Below are 23,742 nucleotides of genomic sequence, written 5' to 3' on the forward strand. Positions count from 1 at the left end.
AACAGTGATCCCAAGATGATCGCTGACTACTTTATAAACAACTTGCATTGAATGCTGTCCACAGCGGTCGTGTGCTGACCCAGGTACAGTAAACAGTTATGTCTGGGAAATGCAACTGTTCCTGTGCAGAAATCATCTGGACCATTACGCAGGTCGCAGGTGAAGGAAGCTTCATTTACAGATATACAGTTCATCATATTACTGCATGTTTCTATCTGTAAAGCTCAGTCACTAACCACAGATTTTCCTGGGAGCTCCTGAGCTCTCATAGGCTCCTCGGGATCGTTGGTGGACGGCCTGCACAACACCCCCCGAATCAACGGATAGAGTTTTAATATAACTAAACAAAAGCACAAACAATTCCATAAACTGATAAAAACCAACAACAACAAATATAAACAAAAAGTGTTCAATAAACCAAAGATGATCAAATTCCTGATGGACATTATTATCCTTCAGCTGGGAGGAAAAAGTGACCGTTAGACTGTTACTATGGAAACAGCGCAGTCTTCCTCCGTTACTATGGAAACAGCATCAGACCCGCCTGCTAGCTGTAGCTAATGTTAGCACATGACAGTAATTTTAATTTAACTAAACTTTAAACTCATGAAGTCAACTCACAGAATAAATGCAGCTGTTCAGACCGTCCTCGTCTTCTTCTTCTTCTTCATCCTCTTCATCTTCCTCCATTCCTCACATCAAACTGTCTCCTTCACGTTAGCATCCTCATTACCGGAGTTAGCTTTTAGCTTTTAGCTTCACCGTCGTCCGTCACCTTCCGTTCAGAGCAAGAATTTATCAAGTTTTACTGAATTAATTTAAAGTTTTACTCATTTATATACAAGAAACTTTCAGATTAAAGCATTTAAATGTCGTCCCGCATATTTAATCAATCTAATCCCGGTTTATAAAATCTTAACCGACAAACTGACGACGAACAACCACAGACTGTAAATATTAACAATATTAACAACTGACGACCAAATAACGTCAACGGTCGCACGTTGTAACGTCCTTCACTGTGACGTCATTGCGTTAAAAAATATATTATTAGGAAGGAAACCTGTTAAATTAATGATTTCCTTACAAACATGCATCTTTGTTGATTAATTTATATTTAGAAATTATTTAGAAATATATATTCTCATATTCACACACACACACACACTTTATATCCTTTATATTAACCTTTCTCTATAATATTAATATTTACCACAGAGTATAATTTAGTAATGCTGCCACCAACCTGCACAGCATGTCCAAGAGCTGAGCTGTTGATATGCTTAGCTCAGCCTGTTTCAGGGAGCACAGCAGGGATTATTCATCGGTCAGGAGGTTCCCAACAGAGAACAAACCCAATGATGTATTTTTGTAGGCCAACCAGAAAGTAGCATCGTCATGGCGTCTAACGAGAATTCAACCAATGGAATTTTTGCATCAGCTTTTGGATCATTGAAAGAAAGAATCTCTGTGTCAAACACACGTTTCTGAAGCGTAGGCGTTTTGTTCAGCAGGATGATCTTCACAGATGAACGCCATTTTTATGATGTTTGAAGAGTTAATGCAGCCGACAGAAGTAAAAAGCTAACGTTATGCTAAAGCTAACTACACCACGCTCAGATGATTTTGACGTCACTACCGTTATGTTTCAGACGATCTCTGACAAACTAATCCACGTATCTTAATAAATTGTTTATTAACCTCATATTTGCCTTAACCAAAGATTAGTTATAGAAACATTAGCTATAAGAATTAAGAACAACATCAGAATCAAAGATCTCACTATATGCAGATGACACCATTTTCTTTTTATCACTTCAAGAAAACTATGATAATTATGATAAATATATTATTTTCCCATTAGGCTCTTTACATAGATCTACTTTTAAATGATCTTGTAATCCATCAGTGACATGGTCAGATGGACCAATCGATGTACTCGAACTGGTCAAAATTAATTTAGGAAATAAGCTTCAAGTGGAAGTCAACATTATGATCTTTATTTGGTAAAGTCACCCTCGTTAATTCATTATGTACCTCTCAGTTTATTTATTTATTAATGTCACTTCCATCACCTGGAGAGCTTTTTTAAAACATATGATGAAATAGTCTTTAACTTTATACGGAATAATAAACCAGAAAAGATCAAGTGGAAATATTTATTCAATATTTTAGATGAAGGAGGAGTTAAATGAATGAATCTTAAGGCACTGAACCTGTCTTTAAAAGCATCCTGGTCACAGAAAATATATTGGAATCCAGATTGGAGCTCCTCACTCCTCTTGTTTGATACTCATCCAATATTTAAATACAGACTATTTCCTGTTTCTGCAGACCACAAAGACCCATTTTCAGTGTATACAAAATACCTCTCCAGATATGTTCAAAGACAGGACGGCAACAGGGTAACAAGAAGCACTGTGAATGGAAACAATCAGCTTTCTCAATCAAAGGCGGTGAACTCTGGAACACATTACCACTAGTGCTGGGCGATATGGCCTAAATTTGATATCACGATATCTTTTTGCCTAATGTCGATATTCGATATTTATCGTATTAAAGTTTATAAATGTAGTCTATAAAACTGAATCTCCACTGTATAAAAAAAAGATCACTGATCCAGGAACATTACTTTAGATTCTAAAAATAACAGTCACCAATTTACTCTTGAACCATTCTGATGCAAGATTTAATTACAACTTTAATTTAATGAATTGAGCTCTAATTATAAACATATTGTGTATTTTTCTTATATTTATGTGCTCATGTTTATTCACCATGCTGCTAACTGTAAGAGTCTACTTAATGTGATATTAATATGAGGCTGTGATAGATCTGGAATCTCTCCTTCTTTCTTCTCTGTGAGAAACTCTTCATCCTTACATCTTTACTTTAGGAGCTCTCTTAAGGACTAACATGTTTTGTGAATAACTTTTATCTTTAGCAGGATCTAGTCTTTAACTTTAACGTGTTCCAGCTCCTCCAGCTGTCTGTCACTGTGGATCAAACTTTTCTCTGTTTTCATCCTGCTGTCACTCTCCACTCTTCAGGTGATTTCTATTCTTTGAATTCTGATTTAAACTCGGCTTTTGTCGGGATCTGATGGTTTTAAAACCGTTTTACCAAACGTGTGTTTTATCAGAGAAAACCTGCTCTCAGATCTGTGTGTGTGTGTGTGTGTGTGAGAACAACTCGAGAGTAGTGAGCGGAAGTGACAGCAGTGAAGCCTCCAGCTGAACGTGCAATCAGCTGGACTCTGTCAATCATTCATCCGGGTCAGTGGGACACTTGTGATTCTTGAGATAAGGGACAAAACAGGTTTTGATTTTAGAAAAAAATATTTTGATAATTTTCAAAATACATGATTACATTTCTGTTAAATGGTGTTTCGTCTATCCAAACATACTTGAAATCAATAAAAAAACATTTTTAAAGTCAGAGAAGTCAGTGTTTAATGAATATCATTGAAATTTCATAGATGAAATTAGATTTCAATCATAGATTTGTCTTCAACCTTCAGACTTAACAGTAACATTTTGAAGCATAAAGAATACACATGAACATTAGAAATATGTAAGTCTCTGAACAAATGTCCTTCATGGAATAAAACAGATGTACTTTTTAAAGAAATACTTCATAAAGACTATATGACGGAGTTGACAAGCCATTAACGGAGTTGACAAGGCATTGATGGAGTTGACAAATTAAATTTGCAGAACGATAAAATGATCATGAACTGGAAAAATCTCATTCAAAATGTCTTCTGAACTCTCACAAAACTCTAATACTGGAATAAATGAAGAAAATGTGACGTTATTATTCTTTTCTTGAAAAAGGGCTCAAAAATTGAAAAAAGTAACTGGAACTGAAAAACTGCCTTGTATTCTTTTAAAAAACAGATCTCACTGACAAACTAATTCTAAATCATTGCATGTATTCAATGTGAGCATCTCTTTGAAGTTGAGTTTAAACACCAGGTAAGAGATGATTCAGGTGTTCCCCTTCAATGAAATCCATGACCTCAGGAGATATGTGATATACTTCCCTGGTGCTGCTTATACGAACTGGGGAAGATGGCTCACTCAGCTTAACCATAATATCTGGAAATGGCACAAAGCAGATATCCGGTCGTCCTTGTTTTTGCTGGAAACGGACATTTGGCCCATGAGGATGAAAAAATTCAACTTGAACATCATGATGCTCTGGGTCAACTGCTAAGGCTTTAGCCAGCCACCAGTACTGGTCATACATGACAACAAGCCAATCTTCACTCTGGATATCACTGGGGCCTATTCCAGTTGCTGTGCCCTCAGGTCCTCCACTGGGTTCTTTCTCCATGGCCTCCATCAACATCGCCAGAGGACTCTGTACTGCAGTGGCAGGGACATCTGAATCCTTAGGGATGCCATCCCAAGCATGGGTAACTGGACTGAAGCAGGGGCAAATATGTGGCTCATTGCAAAAACATGACCTGTGCCTACAATGGATGACATTCCCCTCTGCTACAACTTGATGGATCTTCCTTGTTCCGGGGATAGATTTCAAGGGTTGCACAAGGAGATTGTCATATGTCTTTAAGTTATCACTGGTGACAAGTTGAAGTTTTATGCCACGTAGGCTGTTGGAGACCTTGTCATAAAAGTCCTTGTCATCAACGATGTTCTGACCTATAAGAACTATACTGTCAGCACATCTCTTCACTGTTGCCCCAATGCCATCAGGGGCACCCTTGCCATGTGACGTTGGAAAAAAATTCCAAGTTGCATTCTTGAATCCAAGCCGGGGAGGGACAGCACAGAGGAGGAGAAAGTTATTTTTGTTTTTATACTGTTTGCTTGGACCATCTGACCAAAAGTGTACTGTCTCAACATTTGGAAATCTTGCATGAATATCTGTCAGGATTTGATGCATATGTGTCCAAATGGCTGCAGCATCCTGGCGCTTGGACTGAGAGATGGTGCAGAATCCTGCCTTTTCATGCTTGGTGTGGAACATGCCCGTATGAAGTGTGATCTGTGGAAGGTTTTGACCAGTGACAGGCTTGTATTTCTGAGGTATTTACATTTCCAGGCCTCAGAGAAGTCCACATGCACAATAACGGTGGTATCATCACAGTTAGTTATCATGTTCCTGTACTCTTTGGTTTGGTTTTTCACCAAGTGGACATGGGTGGTCGTCTCATTTTTTAGTTTGTCTTGGTAGAGAATCATAAGCTCTGATAGAGTACCAGTGTGTTTCACCAGTTTCGTGTTGAAGTGAACTCCAACTTCTGTTTGCTCCTCAATGCGCTTCCACTGCTCCCATTCCACTTGTGTTTTCCCTAGCTCTGCACAAAGACCTGTATATTTGTTTTGGAATCGAGAGCAGGTGCGTAAAAGACATGATTCACTTGCTGGAGAACAAAACACAAGATGGAAACTCTCTTCAAGTTTGGTAGTTGACACATCATTGTGGGACTTCAAGACCTCAAGCATCAACTTTGCATTCTCATGGTACTGACATCGACATGTCTTTCGATCAGAGGCTCTTGGGGGTGTGATGTAAAATGGGCGCAATGCACAGAAAGATGAATAACTAAGCCTTACATCTTGGTTCTGGTGGAGAAATGCAGTGTGAAGGTTTAGCATTGTGTCGGTCAGAATCATCCTTTGATGTTTTACTTTCTTCCTAGTGATGGTGTCTTGTTTGTCTGTAGTTATCCTTGCATTGTTTTCCAAAAACATTTGGACATTATGGGAGATAGTCTTAAGGAATGAAGGCTTCCTTTGGTTCAGTAACTTTTCTCTCAGTGTTTTATATGTCAAGCCAAATTCATGAACCCGGTGCATCAGTCGATATTTCTTGAGAATTCTGCCAGACAACGCCAGCTGTGGATGCTGTGATGCAAGCTTGCTTCTTTTCTGAGGAGCATTTCTTCTCAGCTCTGCAGTCATTGCATGGTGGAAGAGCAATGACCTTTTTATTCAAGGATTTCTGAGTCTGCTCCCTTCAATCATCTTTTCAGTCTGGGTCCGAGGTGAGTCTTGAGCATTCTTATGAGTTGTGCCTTCCTGAGTGTGCTTTATGCGTTTAAGTCGTTTTCTCAGCTTGTCAGCTTCTTTTGCCAATTTATCATGTTTGTCTGTCAATGCTTTAATCTCTCTGGAATGTCTTTTTCTGGTTTTAGCTCTCTCCCTCAAACCAGCATACAGTTGCCTGTTGCTCGTCTGCTCCTCAACGCTGATGTCTAAAGGACTCTCTGGTGGAGTATCTAAATCTTGCTGCCTTTCCTCTGCTCTTTTCTTTCGTTCTCTTGATTCTTTCTGTGCCTGTTTCCAATACTTTCTCTTTCGCCTCTTTGCTCTCTTTTCCAAATCATTGATCTTTTTAATTTTGCCCTTATCAACCCTGTTTCTCCATCTTTCCCTCTCCTTTGTCAGGAACTCCTCCTTCAGCTCAGGCTGGCTATTAAGTTTTTCTCTTCTTCTCTTTTGATACTCTCTGTTTCTTCTCTTTTGCTCCTCCACTGACAACTTCTGTCTAGCCATTCTAGCCTGAAATGCATACCATTCTGCAATCAGTTCTTTATTATGGAAACACATGCAACACTTTATTACATATCAGGTTGAGAGACAACTTCAATGAAATTCAGTTAAACACATTCAAGTAGGCTGCTGTACATCAAAACTAGTTTGAATTTGACACATGAAACTACAATAGCAATAAAATGCATAGGTGATATTATTGGTTTTAACTACATTAAAATGCTTAAATTGGACACTAAAATGACATTAGTCAACACCATCAGACAAACATTTTGATGGTGTTGACGTCTGATGGTGTTGACAAAATAGCACATTTCTCCATATATCACACATGATTCTCACAGGAGCCATCTTGTTTTTAACATCTGTTGGTCATGACCCAGTGAATCTATATAAATTAAGGCTATATTGCAGAAAACTTTACACAGATGTTGACTTTTAGTCATTTTGGAGTTGATACGCTATGGTTGTGACACATGCACATTAGTAAATAGATATGAAATACAAAGTATTATTAAAGACTTACCAGAGCTAAAATTTTCTCATGGCATAAGGAAGACCAGGGAGGAGGGAAAGGGGTCCTTTGAGATATAGCTGCCCTAAATTATCCTGATTTCTTTTCCCAATTTAAAAAAAGTCTGACGGTGTTGACAAAAACTCCGGACACATGTTCATTGGACCAGAAAGTACATTAAAGAAAATTCAAAATTGTTTTTTTTAATGCTTGTGTAATAAATACTATACTATTTACACCTAATAATGATAAAGTTAAATTTTATATTACTTTTTGGACTTTTTAAAGTATTATAGTGTGACGAGATCTGCTCCCGGACATGGGTTTTTCTAAGTACTGGTCACATATCATATCATTTAGAATAAAAACAAAATGTAAGACAACATCAAAACATACTTTGTTGTGCTACCCTTTTCCTGTTTAGGATTTTTATTATTATTTTTTAAATATATTTTGCATATTTTAGCTACAAAACTGTAATGTATGTCACATGAACATGTTTTGTCCCAGTCCTCCGTTATGAACCTTTTATTTTAGTAATTGGGCCTCGCTCTCATCTTTCTCTTTCTCCTCCGTGTTGGTCGCTTATAAGAGCGAGGCTCCTCAGCAGCAGGAGTGAAGTCTCCTCCGCCCTTTCGTCTCCGAGCAACAAGCGGAAATCTCGCGGAGCAACGAAATCTCGCGAGAAAACTTTGAAGTAGTTTAAGAAATAAAATCGATGTTCCCTTTTCCATATCAAGCATTAATTAAATATCGATCTAATCGAGCTTCACGATATATCGCCCAGCACTATGTGCAAGCACTTTGAACATTATCTGACACTGACCTCTGACCTTTGCTTCATGTTATCTCTCTTCAGCTGTCATATCAATAATGACAAAAAGGTTCAAAAATAACAGAGAAAAAGATGATTGTGTTCTGCACACAGAATAAAAGTTTTCACTTCTGGAGACTTCAGAGGCTCCTTAAAAAAAGTCAAAATGTCAAGAATAGAATCTTCTCTCTCATGTCGGGCCCTCATCATCTTCTGGAGACAAACAATTGTTTTTAAATATTACAAGAATATATTTGGTGAAACGTCCTGATGTTAAAAGAATGTAAAGGCTATCTAATGTCTGATTGTTTTCTTCATGTACTTAGATTGATGTTTATCTCATCATGTTTACACTTTATAATGTTTTTATTTCATATAAATATTCTTGATTTCTTCTCTTCAGACATCAAACACTTACAGGAGGAGAAGTGCCACATGTGGAAACAGATCTGAAGTCTGAATTTAGAATTTAAAAATTCAAACCAGACATAAAACGATGAATCCTGATATTAAAAAATACTAAAACAACAAAGTCATGATGTGAACTCACTAATTGATCCTAAAAATCCTGCTCCATAAGAAGCAGTCCCAACACACAGTGTAACATTGATCATGTTTTATTCCAGCAGGTGGATGTGAATGATGAAGCACAGCCTGATATCACGTTGTAACCATCAGAGCGTCATTCATCAGCAGCATAAAGAAACGTTTAGGAGCATACTTCAGCTCTGTGTTTGTCTCTACCTGACACACTCGGCTTTATAAAGTCTAAACAAGAGATACATCCTCGTCCCACATCTTAAAGTCTCATTATATCTCAGTGTAGCAGCAACAGAATCTCATGTATTTACAGTCAAACAGCAGCTGTAGTTCAGTGAAGTACTGAGGCTTTGATTCTCCGTCAGTCGTAAAGCGCCTTTGCTCTCATTTCTTCATTCACACACTGGATCAACAGGAGAGCAAACACAAACAGGGACTTCTATTTCACACTTTCTCACATCAATCCTGTTTTTCAAAGTGTTTCTTTAAATCCTCAGTCAGAGGCTCTCTGGGATGTTCACAGGGAGACCTTTATGTTTTAAACCCTGGATTCCATTCACAGATGATATTAATGAAATGATCATGCATTAAAGCTGCAGTGTATTTAAAGCAGAGTAAACGTTAGAGGTGTAAGGATGTGTCATGAACATGCTCCTCAGGTCGTTCCAAAGTCGACGGGCTCTGATTGGAAAAAGCCCGATCTCCACGGCGTTCATTAAAATGTGAGAACAAACACCTGGTTGGATTTGATCCCTCACTCAGCTGTTTTCAAGTATGACATCATGATGGTCAAACAGATGAAATCATCTTCATGTTGGGATTAAGGCAGATTAGCTTCAATAACTTTGGAGTTCCAGAGTCAGAGGTTTGAAGGAACACGACGTGAGTCTACCTGACTTCATTCAGCTAGAAGGTCGGATTCAGTGCGGTCTTTTATGGGTTCACCTTTCTCCTCGTCTGCAGGAAGAAAAAACTAAATGATGTTCAAGAAAATCACGACTGACTGATCTGACTGAGAGAGTAAAAAACAGACTGAAGACTGAGGAGATACTGACAAGACTCTTAAAGAGAGACACACAGGTAGACTTTGAGTCGTCTCCTCGTCATGAAAATGTTTAAAAACATTTTGTAAACTTACCTTTGTTGGAATTTTGTGTTAAGCGATGTTTGATGTAAAGCAGAGCAGCAACAACGATAAGAGTGATGACGACAGCAACGACAGCAGTAACGACAGCAGTAACGACATATCCAACAATAGAACCTGAAACTGAAACAAAAAGTTTGTGTATCACTCAGAGAGTAGTTTCATATCACACTCAGATCAGACTGGACGTCACATTGGACACACAGAGAACAGCAGGTGTGTGTGTGTGTGTGTGTGTGTGTGTGTGTGTGTGTGTGTGTGTGTGTGTGTGAGCAGTGTGACGTCAGCTCTGCTCTGATGCTCAGTCTCCTCCTGCTCGGCTCTCAGCCTCCTTTTGGTTTTTGGCTCTCAGCAGTGAGGAGGCTGATGTTGGAGCTTCGTCCTGTTTCTGAGACGAGCTGCTCATCAGCACCGACAAACTTTGAATCCACTTCACACTGTTTACATGTGAGCACACTCTGAGCACCCAAAGGACCATCTTCACCTCCTGCTCGTCAACATCTGGATCTTTACACACATCACATCTGGACTTCATCTCACCACTGTTTACTGCGTCACAGTTTAGAGTTTCATGATGCTTTAAACTACTTGAAGTTTATTCACCTGACACTTTGACCTGCAGGACTTTTGAATAAAGGAGTTTAACTCGTCTCAGCGTTTTTTAAAGAGCTGTTTTTATACTTTAAGGATCATTTACGGAGAGTTTTTAAACCTCTCATGTTCTCAGAGACGACTGAAACTGGAACTTTAGCTCATTAAAGGATCAACAATCTTTAAATAAACACTAAAAACAGTTTGAAATGAAACTTCAGATGTGATCAGTTAAACACTGTGACTGTATGCAGCGAGATGACCTTTAAACAAGGTGCAGATCAAGCTGACAGCGCCCTCTAGTGGACAAACAGTGAAACACACACTGGTTCTTAAAGTAAATGTGGAGCTGAAGACTTTTTTGACCTCCTGGTTTCAGATTGAAACATGTCAACATGTCTCTGATGTTTTCATGTAAAGTTTCTCTTCAAGTTCAAACTGAAATCTGGTTTAAATTGAGTTCAGTTTGTGATCCAGCAACACTCTGCTGCAGTGAAGAAAGAGCGTGTAAAGACGACGTTCACTCCAACATGTTGATCATCCAGGACTCTCTCTGTGACGTGATGAACAACATGTTTACATCGTTCATACAAACTGCACTTTAAAGTCCACATGTGTCTGTAAGGGATCAAATGATGACCAGGAACCATCATTGAACTGATTCACACTTCAAGTTTGGTCCCACTTTTTAGTCTCCCGTCAGTTTAGAGTGAAGAAATGAAAACAAACATCAATAATGAAACAGTTTGTACATGTTTGAAGTTTCCTCCTTCATGTTTGTTTCCTTCGTCTCTCACTAAACGCAGCAGCTACTTCAACATGTGGGACAATAACTCACAGATATTAGAACCACATTTCTTTCCCCTGTGGAAAATAAACGTGGCTGCTTTCTTCTGACTTCAGTCCCTGAATCGTCCTGAGATGTCTTTTCACTTGGATCCTCAGAACGAGGACACTGAAGCTGGTTTCAGATCTGATCCTGGGTTTGTGTTCAACGTGAAGAAGACTGACGGAAACATTCAAAACTAACTTCACTTCTTTCTCATGTTTTCCAGCAGACTCCCTGATTCTTCCTCTTCTGTCTGCAGCTTCAGGAACTTCAGTCTGATGTTCACATATTCTCTGGAGTGGACTCTGAAGTGCTCTCGTTTGGGGCGCCGGTGGCCTAGTGGTTAGTTTGCACGCCCCTCATGTACGGAGGCTGTAGTCATCCAAGCGGGCGGCCTGGGTTCAAATCCGACCTGAGGCTCCTTTCCTGTCATTCCCCTCTCTCTCTCTCTCTCTCTCTGATTTCTGACTCTATCCTCTGTCCTTTCACAATAAAAGCACAAAAATAAACCTTAAATTAAAGTTGCTCTCATTCAGCAGGATAATAAAACATTTCAGACATGACTCCGCCCCCGATGATGACATCATTGCTGTCAAACAACGTTGTGAAAATCAGTGATAACAATTATTATACTGAGCGTATTTTCACAAAGTAATGAAATAAAACAAATAAATACGAGCTGTCAGCGTTAACCAGTTAATCACATTAATCTCCTGTTTGTCCCTTCAGGCTCTCCGTAGATAGTGGTCCTCAGTGTCTCCCTGTAGTCTCACTGATGGACAAGAAGAACACTGCTGCATCTTTGAACGTCTCATTTCACTTTAACAAACTCTCAGACAGTAATATCCACCTGATGACATCACACATTGACCTTATGACATCACACACTGACCTCATGACATCACACACTGACCTGATGACATCACACATTGACCTTATGACATCACACACTGACCTCATGACATCACACATTGACCTTATGACATCACACATTGACCTGATGACATCACACATTGACCTTATGACATCACACATTGACCTTATGACATCACACACTGACCTTATGACATCACACACTGACCTTATGACATCATACACTGACCTTATGACATCATACACTGACCTTATGACATCACACATTGACCTGATGACATCACACACTGACCTCATGACATCACACATTGACCTGATGACATCACACACTGACCTTATGACATCACACACTGACCTCATGACATCACACATTGACCTCAAGACATCACACATTGACCTCATGACATCACACATTGACCTGATGACATCACACACTGACCTTATGACATCACACACTGACCTCATGACATCACACATTGACCTCATGACATCACACATTGACCTGATGACATCACACATTGACCTCATGACATCACACATTGACCTTTGTTACCGTTCCTTTGAGCTGTTTGACCTCAGTTTGGGATCTCTAACCACTTCCTGTTTCTGTGCTTAACTTCATGTCCTTATCTTCCATCTACAGGAAGCGCCTTACTGTATTTCAAAATAAAAGCACACAGCAAGTAAAGTACTCTCAGCTTAAGACAGTGCAAACCTTCAAAATAAAAGCCTATCAGTTTGTATATAGGTTAAGGGACTTAGGTCTGAGCAGCTTGTGGTCCAAAGATGGCACAGGCCCTGGTCAGTATTTCTTTAATTGGTAGGAGGGGGTCCTCCTCTTGAAATCCCCTCTAAGTAGGCGGGAGAGAAAGCAGATCATAAAAGCCTAAAAAGAGCTAAAAGTGTAAAAGAGAAGAACATTAAAAGATGTCATGGTAGATTCAAAGTAAACAGATTCATTTGGTTGTGTTGAAGAGAAGGAAGCGGTCAGGTTTAGGGAGGCTGCTGGGTTCACGGTTAGCTTTAGGATTGTGGGTGAGCTTAAGAATAAAAAGCAGGGAAGAGGACGATGTGGAGATGGATGGTTAGGATTAGGGTTCAGGTAAGTGGGAAGTTGTTGTTTCTTTGTGTACAGGTGAGGTGGAGACCCTGACCCTCCTCCCCTGTGAGAGCAAAGAAAAGAATGAAATGATGCAGGTAAGTTTCTCTAACAGGTGAGTACAACAAGAAATAAATTAATTCATGAATGTCGTTAAATCATCAAAGTTCACACGGTAGAAGAGGACAGCGTTAAATCACATGCAGCTTAGTGTTCAAAGTGTTCATGGGGTAGTAATAAATCAATTAAACAAGTGCTCTATGTGTCCTCCCTGTGGTGACAAACGTCCTGATTGGTGGAGCTGGTTTGCTGACTCTGATATATACAGGTGAGTGGGAGGTGGATACGTTACAGACGCTGATGCTGTTGTATCCTGTGCTGTGAGGTTTCTCCTGGAGCGTGACGATGGAGTTGTTGTGGAGGCTGGAGGCTTTCTGGATCCTCTGTGTCGGAGCCATGAATGGAAGTTGATGGTGTGTTTGGTTTCATGGTTTGTTTACTGCTTTGTTTATTGTTTACTTCTTGTTACAGGTGGGACATGTCGTGGTGATGTCAGTGATTATATGAGCCGCACTCACCTGTTCACCTGGTTTAGTCTCAGATGGAGAGAGGGGCTGAGCGTGGGAGCAGAACATTTCTGTTGAGCGCCACACTACACTGCACTGCCATCACAAGTTGATTTTACCACCCGGTAACTGCAGTTGTAGTTTCTTGTGTTTTGTAGAATAAATGACTAAAGCATCTTGGATCTGGAAGTCATTCATAACGACGTCACAGCTTCACTCCCGTCTTTAGTCCCTCGCTGCACTCTTTTCTTTGACGACCTGCAAAGGCCGATATAGACGCAATACTCTGTGTGTCCTGATCAAGCTTTAAATAAAGTGCTAAGATCATGCTGTCAATAAATAAAGGAAAGTAAAAGACACACAAAACAACATGCACAAAGTCATCCATTCATTAAAACAAGATGAAAACATTTCAAACTAGTTTTTGTTTGATCTAAAACTCCATAGATGTGAAACAATCCCTCTCACTGTCCTTCCACCTTTTGGACACCAGGTGGCGGGGGGGGGGGATAAAAGCAGGTAGGGGGAAACCGTGTTGTTGTTGGTGCACCAGCAGGTGGCGGTATTTCCCCGTTTTCCTTGTTGGCTGCAGTTAAAAGCAGAGAAACCAAACAACTGTCCTTCCGTCTTCTGAGCAGGAGATGGCGGCCTGAATCAAAGTTTTTCATTTGGGCCGTTTGGTTTCTTTCTTTTCAATCATTTGATGAACGTGGTTTCCATTCTGAGGCGTTGACTTCTGGACCAGTTTGTGTTGCTTTTGATGCCTTCTGTTTTCAGATGGTCTGCTCCACGTCTTCTGAAGTGCATGTAAACGGCCGGATTTTCTTTGCCTTTGTTTCTTTGGTAGATTTGTCGTCTCAATCTGTATTTCAGCTGCTTGTTTGTTTCTCCCACATACATGATATTACAGGTTGAACATGTTACTGCATAGGGTTAGAGTTAGGGTTACACACGGGATTCAAAATGTCTTTAATCACCACTAACTTTTGAAATGTAGCGATTAATGGAGATTCAAAATGTTGCTGGTTGGACAGCCCTCACATAAATATAAAATGCTGAATTATGAATAAATAATGAAACATCTTTTCAGACTGGTGGTCTCCTGCCGTTCATCATCATCAGGACAAACTAACGTTACTCTGTAGTTCATCTTTATTAGGAGGAGAATATGTGACCTTTAAACACAACCTTCAGTTTCTGTTTGAAGCCTTAAATGTAGATTCAGGATATTTAGAGCGAGGAGTCTCAGGAAACGTGGGATTAAAACTCTGAAACATTCTGAATAAACTTCCTCCTGTCTCATCAGATCAGCTTTAGAGTTGAAACTATGAAAAGATCTCACCGTTGATGTGAACGTAGATCTCTGCCTCAGTGTGGTGTTTGATCTGGTCCTGTGTGACCACACAGCTGTAGTGGTCGGTCTTGGTCACAGTGGTTTGGAGGATGATGTCGTAGCTGCCTCCTCTTTCTGTGACCTGTGCTTCTTTAGCATGAAGGATGTTTCCAGAACTGTCCCTCCACTCCACTTTAGGTCGAGGAGAAGCTCCTCTGACTAAACACTGCAGCAGAGACCAGTCCTTTGATTCATCGAGGATGGTGACGTGCGGCTCTGAAGCTGCTCCTGTGGACACGGAGGAAACAAAAGATTTCATCAGAAAGCTGCAGAATAGATGTTTCAGATTAAAGCATGTGGAGGTAGATAAGTAAAGTATCACAAAGAAGAAGACAAGCAATATATTTAAAAGACATTGTGAATATTAACATGACATGAAATAAACATTTAGTATTGTGGAGTAAAGACTTCATAATAAGAGAGTGAATTTAAACTCCCTCTGGGTTTGTTGTTCTCAGCTCTGAGTTCACAAATACGGGACTGCCATGTTTCCTTCAGCAGTATTTCTGTCTCTTTTGGAGGGAACCCCTCCCTGTCCAACCGTACGCCCTGCCACCACCTGGAGGAGGAAGGACGGCCCTGAAGTCAGAACTCCAACTCTGGAAACTCGGAGCGACCTCAGTAGCCCGAGCTAAAATCCAACATGGCTGCTGCGTGCATCTACAGTAACGTTTAAGCTGAAACTGATGTAATGAAATCAATCACACCGATGGTATCGTGGAAGTTCTCTCTGTGGACATGTGGTCATGTGACGTTCAGACACAAACTATCACGTAGTGTGTTGTTATCAAACTAAAGAACTGCTGGAGGCGTCCATGTTGCTGGTCAAACTGGTTTTCAAACTGGTCATGGGAACGCGCTCAACTCGGGTGTGACGTCAATCCTAGCTCGGACATTCGACTTGAGAGGTAAATGGAACGCACCAGAAGTCGTACTACCATGTTGAAGAGGAGTCACAGCCCCCCCCCCCTCCAAGAAGCCGTGTCTGGGTGGATTAAAACGAGGGCGTCGTTGCAAAAGAACGACGGCAGGAGAACCAATGACGTGCGGCTCTGAAGCTGCTCCTGTGGACACGGAGGAAACAAAGGTTCATGGAAAGAAGATTTCACATCCCTTCATGTATCTCCACTTCTCTTCTTTTATATTCCTCTACTGTACACGCCTTAGTTTATCTCAGCCTGTCACATGCTAAGTCCCGCCTCCTGGGAATGGCTGTAGGCCAAAACAGCTGTCAATCACTCCCTCCCAGCAGACGTGGGTTGTGTCTCCGTTGATCAGAAGCCGTTCAGGACGACGAGTGAGCCGTCTCTAAGTTGAGGTTAAAGGTCATGTAGCCCTTCATGATTGGACAGTGAGAATGTGTGAGCGTCCATGGAGATGTAAGCGCTCTTTTCATCTCATACGGCTCTAAAGTGGAACATATGTGATGTGATTCTTGTTGGTTTTTCTGCTGCTATTGATATAAAAACATCTGAATACTACTAATATCATTTACTCTTATTTCTAATGTTAGTTATATGTCTACATCGGGGGCGGCTGTGGGTCAGTGGGCGAGTCGGTCGTCTCTCAACTGGAAGGTCGGGGGTTCGATCCCCAGCTCCTGCAGCCACATGTCCCATGTGTCCTCGGGCGAGACGCTTAACCTCAAGTTGCTCCCTCTGCTTCGTCGGCGGCGTGTGAATGTGTCTGAATGGATGAGTTAATCCTCTTTACCCAGCAGCCTCAGTATGACATCATCAGGTGTGACATCACCTGGAGCTCTGACCTCAGTCACAAACATACGATCACATCGACACATTTCAAACAAAGTGGACACAAACTGAACTTTAGAAAGTCGCTGGAGGTAGAGTTGATGTCTTTCCTGTCGTGTTGAATCGTGTTCCATCGTGTTCCTCGTCTCTTCTGTGACGCTGATCTGATACGGCGAGCTGCACGTGGAGGAACACGGACGCTGTGCGCTTTTAAAGAAAGTAGTCCCCGAGGAAAAGGCGGTCTGATGGAGAGGTGTAAATATTGACAAACACAGCGGACACTCAGGTTTCTGTGTTTTTCTTGAAGGTGGGACTTTTAGTGAAGCTGCTCGAGTATGTTTTCATCTCCTGCAGGTAACACGCCGTGTGGTCATAAGAAGGTCAAACGAGCACACGGTCAAACTGTGTACTGTCCCTTTAAGGCCTTTAGTGACCTCCATGGATCAAATGATTAAAGGGACGATCAGTGCATGTGTTTGGAGCTAAAGGAGGCTCCTAGTTATACTCTGTTTTAATGATCATGTCGGCCTCAGTAGATTCAGCTCGGACATGTTTCACATTATTAACACGTCGTCTCTTCTCACTCACTGAAACGTCTCCGATTCCTGTGACGGCACGCCGCTCCTTACAAATGTGTGTGTGTGTTTCTGAATGTGTGTGTGTGTGTTTCTGAATGTGTGTGTGTGTTTCTGAATGTGTGTGTGTGTTTCTGAATGTGTGTGTGTGTTTCTGAATGTGTGTGTGTGTTTCTGAATGTGTGTGTGTGTTTCTGAATGTGTGTGTGTGTTTGTGTGTGAAATCTTTCCTCCATCATAACTAACGACTGACTCGTTTCAGAGCACTGATTCAGTCTGAAGTCACGTCTGAGTGCAGCTCTCAGTCAGGAGCTCTTTGGTGAGCAGGTAACATCTGCAGCAGCGTCCAATCAGAGAGCAGCAACACGGTAACCATGGAGATGAATCCAGCAGGACCAGCTGCAGTAAAAACTGTCAAGTAAATAAGTTTGAGTTGAAGGTGTGAAACATTAAAGTGAGCTCCTGATCCTGTGTGAAGGAGCAGCAGGTGTTGTTTAGTTTTGCTCTTTTAGATTCATGTCTGCAGGAATGTTTTAGTTTGAAGATAAAAAGAGTTCATGATGTTCACACAGAGACCAGATATGATGACCTACACACAGAAACACATCATGAAGAGTTAGAATTAACACCTGAATGTATTTTTAGTCATAAACTATTCAGTAAATAATCTTCCTCACTTCATTTCGATTCTTTTTGAATTATTTCTGACCTCCTCTTCGCTCTGGTCATTTCTTTTGTTTTCTGAACTAAATAGTTTCTTCAGTTTGTTCCATCAGCTGCTCAGTTAAACCTGGTGGTTAGTGTGAGGTGATCATTTCAACAACAAGCTCAAACGTCTTTAAGAACTCGTCTTTGTGTTGTGAACACTTTTAATGTAGAGATGCAGAATTCCACTTTTTTTAATGGTACGGTAGTTCAGGGTGAACTGTGGGTAAGATGGAGTGTAGGAGCCATAATGTGTGTTTTTACCTCAGTTGATTATTTGTTATGTTTTGCTCCTTATATGGGTTTCTTATTATTTCTGGTAATTAGCAGTGGGCGTGGTTTACTTTATTTTTACCTGTGCATTTGGGGTGGCGGGAGGCTAGACAAAGGGGGTGAGTGAGTCATCGTCATCATCACCTAAATCATCATTTTTGGACCTTTTCTTTACAAATACTGTTTTCCCTTTTTGTTTTAATAAATCTACAAAGATATCTGGACTTTTGGACTTCTTTATATTTTCACACACTTAGTTTCTGTGCTGCATTTTTCTATCTTCAGCCGCCACAGAGAGTTTGTGTTTTTAAAAGATTTTAATTTAGTGATGCAGAAATTAATTGAAATGTTTTTTTACTCATGAGGGAAAAGTTTGGCAAACATCTAAAGCTACACAGGAGGGAGCAGACGTGTTGGTTACAGGTGCAACAAGAGGTAGAAAAGAAGAAGAACCAGCAGGAGGCGTTTTGGATCCATAACTTTCAGACTACTGAACACCCGGTCTAAACGAGGACGTTCATTTTTCTGTCTTTTTGTCAAAGATTGTTGAGTTTTAATGTAAAGTCCAGTGAACACTGAACGACTAAAAGAATTCATGAGCTCATACTGTACAGTGTTCAGCATCACAAGTGTCAATAAGAAAAAGTCCCACAGACGGAGGTTGAAGTCTGATCGATGTGTATTTCAGTCGGCTCTAATACACACCAGGAAAAACGTTCTCTCTCTCTCTCACAGCATCCCAAATAAACACAAAGTGACTGACAGCTCAATCAGAACTGATTCTCCCCGTCAGCTGGAGCTCTGCAGATGTTTCCTGCTGATGGTTCTTTCATGATCGGAGTGTGGAGACAGATTAAACAGTCATGCCTGCTGTTGCCATGGTGATTTTAGACGCTGTCTGTCAGTTTGTGAACAATCAGGAAAGAAGTCCCTAAAGTGGGAGAATCAGCTGGTGGCTCTGCGCTCACCGTGCAAAGTGTGTGCAGTCGTACGACCAAAACAATCACACATGAACAAATGATCCGAGCAGCAGGGAGCAGCTGATCGGGCCGTGACCATCACGCCTCAGTGTACACTGCTCCACTAACGGCGTGCTATCGGGCTGAAATGCGGCCTGACTTCAAATCAGTCGTACGACTCAAAAGTCAGGTCTAAGTCGTCCTGAAATCGTCCGGTGCACGGCCGGCTTACTGTAAGAGTTGGGTTTGAATCTCCTGTAAACGTTGTTTTGATTTGTTTTTGTTGTGTTTCCTGTTTGTGGTCAATATTTACATTTTCATCATATTATGTATAAATGTAAACATCTGCTCCACCTAGTACAACTTTATCTCTGTTTGACTTCCTGATGAAGGACTGATGAGTTCTTGTTTTTTTAAGGTCTACATGATGCCAAGTAAATAAAGACATTTTCATTGTTTAAAAAGCGAGAGCCTCGGCTGCACAAAACTTCTCACTGTTCATTTTTCCTGTTTTCAAAATGTCTTGTAATAAATGTTCCACAGAGCAAACGTAACTCTGAGGATCTGAATGGATAGAACGTAAAGTGTTTGTAATATTTGGGGATAAACATAACTGTTAATATGAAATGATAACTGACGAGCCTGCTCCTGAAATGTGTGAACTCAACATGAAGCTGTTTTCTAATCCTGAACATTTCACTGTTATCACAAACACGTCCACACTGACATCACTGAGCTACAACAAGAGAAACACTGACTCTGTACGTCTGGAACTGATCTCAAAGTCAACCTTCACACTCTTCTTCTTCTCTCTGTCCAGTCATCAAGTTAGTCCGTTCAGAGAGTCACTGAAAGTCTGAATTTCTTAAACTCACTTTGAATGAAGTTTCACTTGTGAAGTATCCAAACACGTTTCACATTCAGTCAGAACTCATTTACATTTAAAACAAAGAATGAACGCACAGAAAAACAGAAAGTAGAACAAGAAACATCTCACCGTTGATGTGAACGTAGGTCTCTGCCTCAGTGTGGTGTTTGATCTGGTCCTGTGTGACCACACAGCTGTAGTGGTCGGTCTTGGTCACAGTGGTTTGGAGGATGATGTCGTAGCTGCCTCCTCTTTCTGTGACCTGTGCTTCTTTAGCATGAAGGATGTTTCCAGAACTGTCCCTCCACTCCACTTTAGGTCGAGGAGAAGCTCCATAAACTTCACACTGCAGCAGAGACCAGTCCTTTGATTCATTAAGTGTGGTGACTGAAGGCTTGGGAGCAGCGCCTGTGAACACAAAGTACAGATCAGGGGTCGTCATTGGCCAGCTTTTTTCATGACAGACACTGAGGGGACAGGAATTTAAAATATGCTTGCACACAGCTTTCAAGCCTGATGTGAAGAAGTTGGAGTCAGAGGGGAAATGTAATGTCTCCCATTAACATCATGTGAGTATCTCAGCCTTGTGATTTTATTTGTATGTTCATGGTTTATTCCCCAGAGATCCTTTATATTCTGGGGGCCACATGAGAAGCTTTGGGGGACCGTATGTGGCCCGCGGGGCGCCAGTTGATAATCACTTTTATGGAGCATTATACTTTGTAATGAAAGAATGGACCTAGGTAAGCCTGCTTGAGATTTAAAGAAGGAATAGGTGTAAAAAAACAGATTTAGTCAGGAAAGCAGCAAATGGACCTTTTGGTAGAAAACAGCTGATCATAAACAGCAGATTTATTTGAGTATATTTCATGTTTGTAAGTTCATTGAGCCTTTAAGGACAGAGATTTAAAGTGAACTGGTTTCCATGGAGACCAGTCACCTGTATGACTGGCAGGTAGGATGTATTAACACATGCAGGAGTGATTTAAGAAGTGGAAGTCCAAAGTAGAGGAAATGAGTATTTGTAGTCCCTGTAGTTGTTAAGATGGTATATCAGAGTTTATATTTCAGAATCATTCTATCAAATCTAAATAAAGCTAAAGCTTTGAAACATCATCACTCTACAGTTATTCTTTAAACAACATTACAAACACAATGAGTACACTGCTCTCTGGTTCTCAGCTTCTTGAACACACTTAGACCTGTCAGCAGGATCTGGACTCACCTTGGATTTTTTCAGGTGTTCTGTCCTTTAATCTTTTAGCGCGTGGAGGATGCATACGACCCGGAAATAAGTTGCAAAGTGAATGAACAAACAAACGACATGAATTATGGAATTAGGTGAATATGTCTAGAAACAGGATGTGACTAGTTTGACAGCTTACATGTTCCACTTCTCTAACGATTCAAACACTTCAATGTGCGACTCTCCACATGTCAATCATACCGACTTACTTTACGGCAGACAACAGATAGTGACGTACAAACTATTACGTCATACTGCAGGTAAACGTGCATTAACAGATCAAAACACAAAGTTTTATGGACGAACAAGAGAACGTTTTGAAGAGTAAACTCCAGCGAAGAGATCCAGCTCGTTTGACTCAAAGCGGAAGTAGATCAAATGAGGGGAAAGGGACATTTGTGACGCGCGATCATTTTTACAGAAGTTCTAGAAACTTCCGAAACAACGTAAGATAAACACATTTAAAGTATTTACAAAAAGTTTGACAAATAATTGTCAGTTTCTCTGAGATAAGTAAACGCCCAGGAACAGGTCAAACCAATCAGTGTCTTTCTGTGACTCCTGAAAAAAAACCTGTCGGACTTTTAACTCCATCAGCCAATCAGAGGACAGCATCACTCCACCAGCGCTACTTCACTTTGATTGACAGCTACTTCTAACCTATGAGAAGTCAGCACCCTGAAACCCCTCCGAGTCTGTTTCCGGTGAAGTTACCTGTCTGACCATATATGGAAGTTAACGGTTTCTGACTTCCTGTGACAGTTAGTCCCTCTAATAAGAGAGAAAGTTGATTTATCTGATTAAAGAGACATCATTTAGTGATGTAGATAAGTTCATATGTATTTAAATATTAATAAAATGTTTTATATAATTACATTAAACACATTTGGACATTTTGTCAGCGTCATAAAGAGTTTAATTAACTTCTTTCTGTCTCTTTGGAGAAGTTTTAGAGAGCTCTGTGGACACCTGCTGGACAAACTCTGTACTGCACTTTGTAAAATATCTCCCAGCCTGTTCAGTGTGTCAACATGAAACTTCACACACACATTAAAGACAAGTGGAAGGACAAGTCCTGAGAGTTTCAGCCTGATGGACGTAATAATGACGGAGTTTTCTGGATCTGGAAGATGAAATTAAATGAAACCAAACAAAGAAAATGTTGATTAGCAGCTGTTTAATTCTTCGTCTGTTCAACTCTTTAACAACCTTAATGAACATGGAGTCACCTGATGAAACCTCAGAGTGTTTGCTTTACAGTCATATAAAGAAGACGTATCAGCTCCTTGTGTTCTCAGAATAATACAGTTTAAAATGTGGAGGTAATACGAGACTAAAATACTCCAAATAACCAACAAACACCAAGAGGTTAAGATAGCACCTGGAAGGTAAAAGACATGAGATGTTAGAGGGACAGATGATCAACTTCACCCTGGAGGAAGAATGTAAATGTGCTGCCTTTATAATGTGTGTAGAGCTGAACTGTGGCTGTGCAGAGTGACATTATGGATCACGTGTTTCATGTCTGATACAAACTGTGTCTCTCCAGATGTGGCTGCAGCTCTGTGGGGATGAACACCTGCCAGATGTTTATTTGAAATCCACCTGGGACTCTTCAAACACGTCTGACTGAACCAGAAAACTCACCAACAACCAGCTCAATGTGGAACATTTGACTCGGCTGCAGACGAGGAAAAAAACAGGTGTAGTTTCCACTGTCGGCCACCTTGGTCTTCCTGATCTTTATGGAGGCGTTACCGTTCTTCAGCTCGTCGTTAAAATGTGAGACTCGACCTTCAAACTGTTTGTCTTGACCTGAAAGGCCGTGAGCGTAATAATCTCCTCCGTCGTACATGAACACCTCCTTGTGATCGTCTTTCTTCCAGTCAAACAGCTTCGTCTCGATGTTCTCCTTGGTGCTGAGGGAACACGGTAACACAGCATCACTGTCTTCTTTCACCACCACTCCACCTGAGACAGAAACACGAGGATGAATCAGTTTGTTTACATGCAGAAAAATAAAGTTAAGTTTGTGTGATAATCTAATGTCAGTTTCTGATCATAATAATCTCACTGTTTATCTTTGTGTAGCTAAATGTCATCATGAAATCATTTCCACTGAACTCGGGCGTCTTCACAGTCGTTTACATTTTACTATGTGACACATATTCATCATATTTAACCATCTATCTCATTTATAAACCCTCATGTTGATGTTTCTGTCTCCTCATCCTTTTCTTTACACATTCATCTGATATCAAAGATAAAAAACAAACATGTCACACTTCTGAACAGAGACTAGTGAATGTTTACATCAGTATTCATACGTTTCTTTAGTCAAAGTGTCTCTGAATCAGCCGATTAAACTCTTTGAATCTGAGATTTCTGAGGAGAAGGAGGTGAAACTTCTTTCTCTGCTTCTTCTTTTAGTTTGATTTATTCTGACTCTTATTTCATAATTCATTAAAAACTTCATTA

General features: G+C 40.5%; 1 protein-coding gene across 6 annotated transcripts in view; it reads right to left on the reverse strand.

Annotated features, from left to right (window-relative positions):
* Nucleotides 1-23,742, reverse strand: part of LOC110003756 (V-set domain containing T-cell activation inhibitor 1) — a 195,282-nt gene that overhangs the window by 170,958 nt on the left and 582 nt on the right. For 4 of the 6 annotated variants that reach the window (XR_010666458.1, XM_065955430.1, XM_065955434.1 and 1 more), the window contains exons 2-4: nt 22,912-23,235; nt 20,148-20,426; nt 14,837-15,115 (exon numbers count right to left, since the gene is read on the reverse strand). Coding sequence is in view for 5 of the 6 variants with exons in the window: in XM_065955430.1 (XP_065811502.1) it covers nt 14,837-15,115; nt 20,148-20,426; nt 22,912-23,235 (882 nt within the window). In the remaining variant the exon portion in view is untranslated. Of the gene's footprint in view, nt 1-8,453; nt 9,350-9,530; nt 9,660-14,836; nt 15,116-20,147; nt 20,427-22,911; nt 23,236-23,742 lie in introns of those variants that run through there. The other 2 variants (XM_065955432.1, XM_065955431.1) reach the window with 2 other exon arrangements.

This window comes from Labrus bergylta, chromosome 5, assembly GCF_963930695.1.
Source record: "Labrus bergylta chromosome 5, fLabBer1.1, whole genome shotgun sequence".
Lineage (NCBI taxonomy): Eukaryota > Metazoa > Chordata > Actinopteri > Labriformes > Labridae > Labrus > Labrus bergylta.